At 58.7% G+C, this 10,385-nt stretch overlaps 1 protein-coding gene across 5 annotated transcripts in view; it reads left to right on the forward strand.

Annotated features, from left to right (window-relative positions):
- NOS1AP (nitric oxide synthase 1 adaptor protein) overlaps positions 1–10,146 on the forward strand; it is a 43,370-nt gene extending 33,224 nt beyond the window's left edge. For 2 of the 5 annotated variants that reach the window (XM_030953640.1, XM_030953642.1), the window contains exons 9-12: positions 1,914–2,079; positions 2,640–2,789; positions 7,646–7,913; positions 8,013–10,146. In XM_030953640.1, coding sequence (XP_030809500.1) covers positions 1,914–2,079; positions 2,640–2,789; positions 7,646–7,913; positions 8,013–8,505 — 1,077 coding nt within the window. In that variant the 3' untranslated portion in view covers positions 8,506–10,146. Of the gene's footprint in view, positions 1–1,913; positions 2,080–2,639; positions 5,668–7,645; positions 7,914–8,012 lie in introns of those variants that run through there. The other 3 variants (XM_030953643.1, XM_030953644.1, XM_030953641.1) reach the window with 2 other exon arrangements.
- Positions 10,147–10,385: the final 239 nt, after the last annotated feature.

Raw genomic sequence — 10,385 nt, forward strand, 5'->3', positions numbered from 1 at the left:
CCTTGGGGCTGCTGGAGTCTCCTGCCTGGAGGCAGCGTTGAAGGCAGGCAGCTCCATGGGGAGGGAGCTCCATGAGGTGCTTGCCCCCAGGTGTCGGGGGCCTTTGGCTCTGTCTGCTCGCCAGTGCCCTGCTCCAGTGGCTGGTGTGCCTGGACTGTGCAGCTGGCAGCTCATTCTCCATGCAGCTATTTCTCATTGAAGCAGCTCTGGCTGCTTTATCCAACTCATTACCTGAGCTTTACTTGTTCCCTGACCCTGCACCAAGCTAGCTGCAATTCATCAACTTTTTTCATGGCCCGAGCGATGGGCTCCAGCAGCCTTTCTGCGCTGCCCCATGGCTTTGCTCCTCTCACATCAGTAAATCAGTATTTGTTGATCAGTTCTGGCTGAGCTGCTGCCTCCAGAGCCCACGTGCCTTTTGGGGACACAGACTGCCAAGTTGCTTTCCCCTCTGGAAGAGGGATCTGCATTATTGGGGAATCCTGTGTGTCTGTCCAAGTATAGTGTTGCTGACAATCCAAAAGGCTCCATGGTGCCTGCTTAAAGTGTAAAATATTGCACCTCTTGCTCTTGCTCTGGCTTTGTGGAATGTTGTAAATCCCAGTCCTTTGCCTGGTCTCCTGTCACTCCCAGGCTCGCTGTGTTCTAGCTCGGCTCTGCCAAGGACACTGCTGTGGCACCTTGCTGGCCACATTTGGGCAGCTGCTGCCTGCTGATACCCATCTGTGGGGGCAGGTGCCCCCAGCTGGGCAGCTTCAGGGGCCCTGCAGCTGCAGCTCACAGCTTGGCAGGTACAGGGAGCTTCCTCTTCTTCCTCAAGGTCACTTTCTAGGGCACAGTAAAATAGCCTTTTGTGTTTGGTGGGGATATTTTTGTTTTCAGGTAATTTTTGTTTTGGATTTTTTTGTTTGTTTTTTGGGTGTTTTTTTTTTTTTTTTTTTTTGTTTTTTGTTTTTGTTTTGTTTTTGGGGTTTTTTTGGGGTTTTTTGGTTTTTTGTTGTTTTTTTGGTTTTTTTTTTTGTTTTTTTTTTTTTTGGTTTTTTTTGTTTTTTTGGTTTTTTTTTTGTTTTGTTTAGTTGTAAATCTTTGCTTTCCTGGTTCCAGTCCTTGCTGGAACAGTTGTAGGAGCTGTGGGTGGGTGCCAGGAAGGGGTGCTGAGCCAAAGTGGCCCCCAGGTCACTGCTGTTCCCTTGTGCAGTATATGTTTCTGGAGTTCTCCCTGCTCAAATGCAGATCAGAGAGCTGCCCTGGGCAGGAGCTCTGGGCTGTCTGCCCTCGGGGGCTGGTTCTGGGGACACAGATCTTTGCACAGAGGTAGCTGTGCTGAAATCAGTGGTGGTCTTGCCTGTGGGCTCCCCACAGGTATTGCTTCCCAGAGCCAGGCTGAGCAGCCAGCTCGCACCTGAGAGCCAGCACCCCTCAGCAGCAGCCTGCCATCTGTGGTGCTCCAGCCCCTCCTTGCGACAGAGGCCACTGGCTGGGCCCTGTTTCTGGGAAAGCTTCCCAAAAACACAGCTTTCCCAGGGCCAGCTCCATTGCACGGCTGTGCCCTCACACACCCGCAGCACCATCCAGTCGGTCGAGCGTGTCTCTGCTGCATCCATCTGGCTCCTCCTGGGCTGCCCTTTCCATGCACATCTGCAGCTCACGTGCACCACTGACAGTTCAGCCAGTGCTGCCTGCCTGGCCTTGAGCTTTCCATCAGGGAGGCCAGGGGACAATGTGCTGAGTCCTGGTGTGACACCACCCACACACTCCCTATCACATCTGCAGTACCTGCAGGGAATGGCTGCTTCATCACATCATGGGTTGGGATGCTGGTGAGCCCTCGGAGATGGGCAGGGATGGCCAAAGTTGAAGCCCTCAACCCTCGAGCAGCATCTGCCCGTGCTCACCTGCTATATCCTGTCCAGGTGCACCTGCTGAAGGACCAGCTGGCAGCAGAAGCAGCAGCACGGCTGGAGGCCCAGGCTCGTGTGCACCAGCTCCTGCTCCAGAACAAGGACTTGCTGCAGCACATCTCACTCCTGGTCAAACAGGTGCAGGAGCTGGAGCTGAAGCTGGCAGGGAACACGACCAGTAAGCGCTGCCGCCCATTCCTCTCCCCTCGCAGCTAGCCAGGGCTGTGGGGGACATGCATGCAGGTGTTTCTCTTGGGGTTCTGTGTGCATTTCCAGTTACTTTGTTCAGAGGGATATTTGTGCCCTTCTGGCCAGGCTTGTGCGTGTGCATGCATGCAGCATGGGAAGGGGCTTGGAGAGGGCTGTATGGACAGGTAGTTACCTACCTCCATCAGCTGTATGTTCGCTTTCCCCAGTGGCTGCATGCTCCAGGCCAGCTCCATACCTGCCCAACAGCCCCTGTTTGACCTTCCATTTCCAACAGATGTGGCCATCAGCTCTCTGCAGGAGCTGGGCTGGAAGATAGTTAGCTTCTTGTCCTGGAGAGCTGGCCCTTTGTTGGCCAGCAGCAGCTCCTGGCATTAGTGACACCAAATAAGCCCCTCAAAACAGCAAGAGTGGAGAGGTTGATACCCAACTGACCCCAGACTGTCCTCCTCTGGCCAGTGTGCAGCCAGCTGTGGTGGCCAGGGGATGGCCAGGCAAGCTGGGCCTCTTAGCTGTGCCCTTCTCTTGCAGCAGGCTCCCAGGACAGTCTGCTGGAGATCACCTTCCGCTCCAACGCCCTCCCCGTGCTCTGCGACCCCACCACCCCGCAGCCCGAGGACACGCACCCGCCGTCGCTGGGCCCCAGCTCAGCCTTCCCCAGCACCATGGGCAGCCCCATAGGTAGGAACGACTGTCTGGTGAAGCTGGAGTGCTACCGCTTTCTGCCGGACTCGGGGCCGCCCGCCCCGGAGCCAGCCCTGGGCAGCCTGGAGCTCATCAAGTTCCGCGAGTCGGGCATCGCCTCCGAGTACGAGTCCAACACGGACGAGAGCGAGGAGCGCGACTCCTGGTCCCAGGAGGAACCGCCGCGCCTGCTCCACGTCCAGCCCAGGCAGGACCTGGGCGACAGCCTGGAGGACGAGATCGCGGTGTAGGGGCCAGCAGGAGGTGGTGCAGAGCAGCCAGGGCCTGCTGGAGCTGGGAAGGACCCTGGCCGCAGCCCCATGGCCCCGGCAGGGACGGCACAGCCCAGAGGGAGGGGGGCAGAGGAGGGAGCAGGAGGATTCCAGCGCCCAGTCGGGAGTGTCTGGAGGTGAGGACGGAGCCGTGCCCAGGGCGTGCTGTGCTCCGGCACGTGTGGGCTTGTGTGCTGAGCTGCAGCACCCCTGCTTTGCAGCAGACAGAGCTGACAGCTCCTTGTGCTCCCCCCCGGCCCCGTCTCCCTTCAAACTGTGTGTCAAGGTCAGGCAGAGGTAAGGGACTTCTGCTGGATTAGCCTCTGCTGCTGCTGGGGAAGCAGTAAAGAAGAGGAGGGGTTTTACTGGGGGAATGGGAGAGCAGTCTAGGGCAGTGAGCAGTCTAGGGCAGGGGACAAGAGAGACTGAGGAGGCAGCTCCAAGGTGGTAAGCAAGGACAGAGCAACTGGTCTGGCTCTCTGCATGGTGGGCAGGGTGGGGGACAAGTACAGAGCCATGCTAAATGAGGACTGGTGATGGTGCACTGTCAGAGTGGGTCTGTGAGTGAGAACTGAGCATTGAGGAACAGTGGGGATGAGCCTGGAAAGGATTTGAAGAGGTGAGATGAGGTTGCAGAGGCTGGCCAGGTGCAGGTCGTGGTTGGCAGGGGGATGTGGCGCTTTCAGGACAGCGTTTATCTATGCCAAGGCAGGTGGAGGGTGTGCAGGCAGAGCCTGCTCCTCTGCCAGGCTGTGGAGCAGCGAGGAAGGCACAGCGCAGTGTGGAGCAGGGAGCCAGGGCATGCAGCATCAAGCTGTGGAGTGTCCTCCCCCTTATCATCTAATCCTTTGGCCCTTTGGTGCAGCTGCCAGGTTTCAAAGCCTTTTTCATGCTTTCAAGTCACATTTTCGAGCACTTCCAATCACCACAAACTGCCTCCTTTGCTTTATAGACAAACCCTCCCATTTCCAAGCAGTTGTTTTGCCCCAGACCAAGGCTGGGAGCTGCAGTGCTGGCATTGGCATCTTCAGGGATGAGCACACTTCCAGCCCTCAATGGGGAGTGAACTGCTGGTGTCTGCAAGGGTGCTTCATCACACCTCTGGTTTGCACCCTCTGGAAAAGTGAATCCAGCATCTCAGGGGTCCCCCACCAGCCCTCGAAACACTTATGGCTGAAAGCCATCTGTGGGGGCCTCCAAGGGACCCAGAGCTTGTTCCTTTTCTGCAAACACTTTTGTCACCTGCCTGGTGCTGAGCCTCTAAGAGGCCAAGATTGGAAGGCCAAAGTCCTGATGTCCACCCTGCTTCATGTGGAAGCACTCGATGAGGTGGGGATTTGGCACAGTTGTCTTCCTCCCCATCCTCCCTCCTATCCTGCTTCTGCTTTGCTTTGCTGCTTCCTTGCTGCTCTGACCTTTGCCAGCCCTGTCTCTGCTCAATCTGCCTGCAACTAACCCCTGGCTGACACCACCTCTTGCTCTTAGCCTGGCTTAGCCTGGCTGCTGAGGAAAGTCCATCACTTCTCTCTGCCCTGGTCCCCTTGGGACTGAGAGCTGCTGAGGAGTGTGTGGATGAGACCCTGGGGTCAGCACAAGCTGTGCTATGCACCCTCTACCACACGACAGGACTGGATGGACTTAAGGTGCTAGAGGGTCTAGTGGGAAGGAAAGAAGGACATGTTTCAGTGTCCCCAGCAGTGCTCTGGTGTCCAGGGGAGCTGTGCACCAGTCACAGAGCAGGCAGAGTGGGAGAGGGTGCTGTTTGGTACATGGTGCTCCTGTCCTCTAGGCACCTCTGCCTCCGTATGCACTGTGCCACACGGCTGTGGGCACAGCTGTGTGCCAGCCCCTCTGCTGGGGGCCCGACGTGCCACTGCCAGCTTGCAGCAGTTGAAGGTGAAAGCAAGGGTGCGAGGTTGGTCCAGCTAGGAGGAAGAAGGGAGCATGACAGCATGCACAAGGCATGGTGCTTACAGGGTAGGGATGGTTGAGCTTGGACAGGGATTTCCATGTGGGCAGAGAGATTGTTCAGGGGAAAGAACAGCAGGAGCTAAGCTGTGCACACGGGGCAGATGAAGGGAGAGCCCAAGAGGAGCAATAACAGGCCAGAGGTCTCTTCCAGGCTGGGTTGCCTCAGGAAGCAGGTGGGAGGAGCCATCTCCTGAGCCCCCTCTCTGGTCCATCCCTGCTGCACACACAGAGCTCAGGCCGTGTCCTGTGAGGGGCTGTCAGGACCAGATGTGGCCTCAGGCTCCTGCCCCACGCTCTGCCCACAGGGGCAGGTGCCCCACAGGCCGAGGGGGTGCTGCCGGGGCCGGCTGGGATCCTGCCGGCCTCATGCTGCACCATGGGTGTACACATGTAAATGACCCTTCCTAAGTCAGTGCTGCCTCCAAGACTCCTCTCTAGCCTCTCACTTTTGTTATGGACCTTGACGGGGGTTTTATAGCTATATTTTTTGTCCTTTCTTTTCCTACAACTGTCATATTACTAACTGTTGAATCTATCTGGGAAGCCAATCTGTCAATGTAAGTGCACTTAACCCTTGGGTGTTGTCATTAGTCAACTGGCTTTTGCTAAATAAATCTTTCTATTTCTCAAGGCTTTCTGTTGTCTCTTTCTTCTCACTGACTCTCTCTTTCTGTACTTCCTTCCCTCTCCATGCTGGGTGCCAGCACCAGCAGTGGCATCCTCTGGCCTTGCAGAGACCCCTCCAACCCAAGCTTCCTCTCCTGTGGGACCCCTGCTTGTGGATGCCCACGAGAGCAAGATGCCCAGAATGTTGCTGGGAGTAGAGGTGTTTCAGTCTTGCCTTCAGCCACTGCACAGCACAGGCTTGTCTCAGGGCTGATCCAACAGCTGGAGGGTGCCAGGGACTTCCTGGCATCTGCAGAGCTCCCCACAGAGATGCAGAAATGCTAATCGGCACTTCCAGGGGCTCAGGAAATTTTTGGCAGCTGGAGAAGGAAAAACAGGGAAGAGCCTCTCTTAGAGGGTGGCAGAAGTGTTGTATAGGCAAAAGCAGCTCGCTGGCAGGAGCTGACTGCTCCTGAAACAATTCATTGTGCTGCTGGCAGGAGTGATGGAGCAGTGCCCTCGCGTGGCAGCCGCCTGGCTGCTGGGGCTGCACGGACACCCCGGGGGCTGCAGCCTCCTGTGCCTTGAGCTCCTGCTCCCCCAGGACCTCGGGCCTGCAGTAGAACCCCTTGAAGCTGTAGCCCTCCTGGGAGCTGTGCTGGATCTGGGTCTTGAGCAGCCGTGGTGTGGGGAAGGTGAGGCAGCACAACGTGCACTGGTAGCCGCGCTGGAGCACAGCTGGCACTTAGAAGCAGTGAGTTTGTCCTGGACTGTAATGCTGACTCTGCTGCTGGCCAGCCTGTCCTCTCAGGGGCTGGAAGTCATCTGAGGAGCCAGAAGAGAGCTCTTCAAGACGTTGTCAGGCTGCTCACACTCCCGAGAGCTGGTGTCCAGGCTGCAGGAGAAGCTGCCCATGCACTGCTGGGTGGCTCTCTTGGTGCAGATGGATAGCTGTAGGATGAACCCCAGGGCTGGTAGATGCTGCAGGTGCAGGCAGGGAGCTCACTGTTCAGCAGGACTGTGGGGCCACAGAATGCAGAGGAAAGGGCCTGCAGTGAGTTGGGGTCCCTGTAAGAGTCCACCCCACCACGAGGTTGGAGCAGTGCTGGGAACCCTTCCTCTCTGGCTGTGCCATGGGATGTGGAGGTGGTTGTCTCTGTCTCAGTATGTGCCCCCAGATGCAGAGGTAGAGCTGGGCAGAGGATGCTGATGGGCAGTGAGACCCCAGAATAGCACCAGGCTCACCCAGGAGCTAGCTGGAGCCGTCACACAGACCCACTCTGACATGGAAGCAGCCATGGGGGTTTGAGCTGACACTCCTGGGGGCAGCCCCCACAGCTTCAAGGACTCTTGCTGGGAAGACATGGTGGAGGAACCCAGTGTAGCTCAGAGGTGGGGTTTGATTGCAGAGCCGTTTCCTCTGCAAGCACCTGCTGCCACTCACCACAGAGACCCAGCCTGGGCTGAGCTGAGGGAGCCATGGTGGGGTGGGCAGTGCAGAGCCCACGCCACAGGTGTCCCAAGAGAAGGTGCTGTAGCTTCACCAGGGCGTGACTGACAAGGGACTCACCCCCATGTGAGTGCCATCTCTTCAGGTAGCATGACATACCTGGGCAGGGGGTTGGCAGCACGCCTCACCTGGCAGTGTGGAAGGGACAGGCCTCGTCCCTTGCCATTCCCCTGGTAAATGCTTTCTCGCTCTCTCTTTTTCCACAACCTGCTTCCCAAGTCGATTGGTGTCAGGTAAGAGAAGCTCTCTGTGTGTTGGCAGTGCCAATGTGGGGCCCTGGCCTCACTCCTACCCTCTCTTGCCCCACACTGGTCCCCTGTGCATGCACTGCCCTGTGCAGCCCTGGCATCACCTGGCTGCCCACAGCCTCTGCAGGGCTGTAGGAACATCCTCCCAGTCCCCAAAACTCTGTTCCCACAGTGCTGGTGGGCCGGCCCTGCTGGGATCCCCCTCCAGCCTGACTCACATCCTCTCTGTTCCCTTACCCCCTCCAGTGGACCAGAGCATGTTTGAGAACGCCAGCGCGGGTGCGGCACCCACGCCACGGGCACAGCACGTCCCTGCCGCGGCGGGCGCCGTGCCCCAGCCCTGCCGGCCCGCTGGCAGCCAGCACCTCCGCAACCTGGGCAAGGCCGTGGGCGCCAAGGTGAACGACCTCCTGCGGCGCCGGGAGCCGGCCGGCCTGCCCGCCGTGGGAGCCATGGAGGTGAACGCCAGCGCGGGCGCCGTGCTGGGCGTGGGACAGCCGCCCGCTGAGCACGGGTGAGTGTCCCCGCAGCGTGCACCCCGTGCCAGCGCCCTTGGGACAGGCTGGAGGGGCCCTGCATGGGGCTGTACGCAGCTGTCCCTCTGTGCTTGCAGGGCTGTGGGACTGGAGGCCTTTCCCCGGCTGGAGCCCCCGCCCCCCATCACCAAGAAGCGGACACCGCGCGCCCTGAAGACGCCCCAGGACATGCTCATTGCCCCGCAGCCGGAGGGGACCAGCACGAGGAGTGGCACTGAGGAGCCTCCCGAACCACCCACAGCTCACCCTGAGCCCGTGGAGGAGCAGCCGGGGATGGGGGACCCGTCTGCTCCAGCATGCCCTGCTGTCCTCAGTGTGACAGGTGCCCTAGAGCTCAGCGGGGACCAGCCTACCAGTGCCCTACCCGTGCCCGACCTCATCCATGAGGGCAGCCAGGAGAGCCAGTGGCAAGTGGGTGAGAGGGCTACTGAGATGTCAGCCAGCACAGAGAAGCCCTCACGCAGACAGGGGCTGGAGCATGAGCCACCAGGGAGCACAGGGCGGCCAGAGCCACATGCCTCGGGCTGGGAGGTGGAGGGGGCCCATCCTGACCTACTGTCCTTTGAGTAGCAGTGGGTAGCTGTGACAGGGGTGCCATGGGGGCTGGCTCTCCCAGACTTGTCTCTCACTGCCACTTTTCTTTTTGGGGGTGATTATTTTGGAAAGGGGGAAGTCTTGGAGTGGAATGAGCCATTTGCTGCCCAGTGTGGGCTCTGGGGAGCCATGACAACCTGCTTCTCCCCAGATCCCCAGGAGGGGCACAGCCTGTCCTGCCATGGCTTTTGCAGCCCCATTCTGGCTCCATTTACCCTAGTAAGTGCCAAGCTCCTGTCCTGCCACAGTGCCACTGCCACCCTGTCTGCAGCCAGGAGCCTTGCTGAACTGGGAACCGAGGGGGTGCCTGGGAGTAGAAGTGTCAGCCTGCCCCAAACCCCATTGGCTCTGCTGGAGCGAGCATCCTGTGAGCATCCCACAAGCACCACACACTTCCCAGTGTCTGCACTGGCTGCCTTGGTGCAGAGGATTTCCCAGCTTACACCATGTGCTTGCTGAGATACCCCATCCTGGGGTACCAGCAGGCTCACCCAGCCCTGGGGCCAATGAGCCAGGACAGCAGATGTGTCCAGGGCCTTCTCCAGGTGCTGACCTCGTGGTGTTACTCTGCTGAGTGCCATCTCCTTGCAGTGGAGCCCCAGATGCAGTAGTCCTGGGCTCTGGCAGGGTGCAGGGCTGGGCACCTGAGCTGCACAGCTGCTGGCCAGTGGGCTCTGGCAGGGAGCTGAGCTCTCTGTGAGACTCCCTTCCAGCTCCTTCTTGTTTCCTGGTCTCATCCCAGCCACCATGGACAGAGCTGTCCAGGCAGGCAGCCCTCTCCATGTGAGTCAGTGTCACTGCTCCCCTTTATTTCCTGGGACTGTGGTCTCTGCAAGACTGGGACACACAAAGCCATGTGGTCCTCTGATACTGCTGTATGAGTGTTTTGCCGTGGATTACAGGAGGAGTTAGCCAGCCTGGGGACATCTGTGCCAATGCAAGGCAGCAGCTGTGAGATGGAACTTTTTGCTTAGAGCTTTTATGTACATCCTCACCACAAAGGTGGTTTTCAGAGGAAAAGCTCCAAAGCCCCAGGTTGGGTTGGAGGAACCCAGGAGCTCATCGATGGGCCTGCTCACAGCTGCTTCTGGGCCATACAGGGTGGTTGGGCTGAAGAAATGTCTTCCACCACCCAAAGCCATGCTGTCCCACTGAAGGAAGGAAGCTGTGAGCAGGGATCCCCTTGCCCTGGGAGCAGCCACCCATGTCCTTGCCGTTGGTGTGGTGATGCCATGGTGGCACTGGGGCCCTGCGGCTCTCTGCTCTGTGAAAGCCCGGCTCAAGAGCGAAGGGACGCAGAGTTGCACAGAGCCCATGTTCAGTGCTGAGGTGTCACACACCCTGACAATGTGACCGGCATGGCCACCTCCACCCTCCGGTACAGGGGTGTGTGTGTGCTGCCCGGGTCTGCACTGCAGTGTAGGTGTTGATGGAAACCAGGACTTGTAGCCCCTCTCTGAAGAACCAGTATCTTCAATCGCTGTGATCCCAAGGGAACCTTCCCCTTGAGGGTTGTCACTCACGGCCGGTGAGAGTCCAGTCCCTCTATTTATGTTGTCAGGGTGCGTGTGTGTGGTTTGGGACAAGAGATGCAGATTGCACAATAAATTTTTTGTCTTTTGTACCTACTGATGTGTGGCGTTCCCTTGATGGGAGAGGACACCCTGCAGGACCCTGGCGCCATCCTGCTGGAGAGCCAGGGGGCGGCGGGGGAGTTTGGTGGTGTCCAGACTGGGGTGCAGAACGTGGCTGCCTTGCTGCGCTTGGCACCACCGGGTGGTGGCTGGGCTCGGGCACAGGGGACCGGATCCCGAGGGTGCTGCGGTAATGGGAGCCCGCCGGTGCCTGGGCTGAGG

Source organism: Camarhynchus parvulus, chromosome 8 (genome assembly GCF_901933205.1).
Source record: "Camarhynchus parvulus chromosome 8, STF_HiC, whole genome shotgun sequence".
In the NCBI taxonomy this organism is placed as follows: domain Eukaryota; kingdom Metazoa; phylum Chordata; class Aves; order Passeriformes; family Thraupidae; genus Camarhynchus; species Camarhynchus parvulus.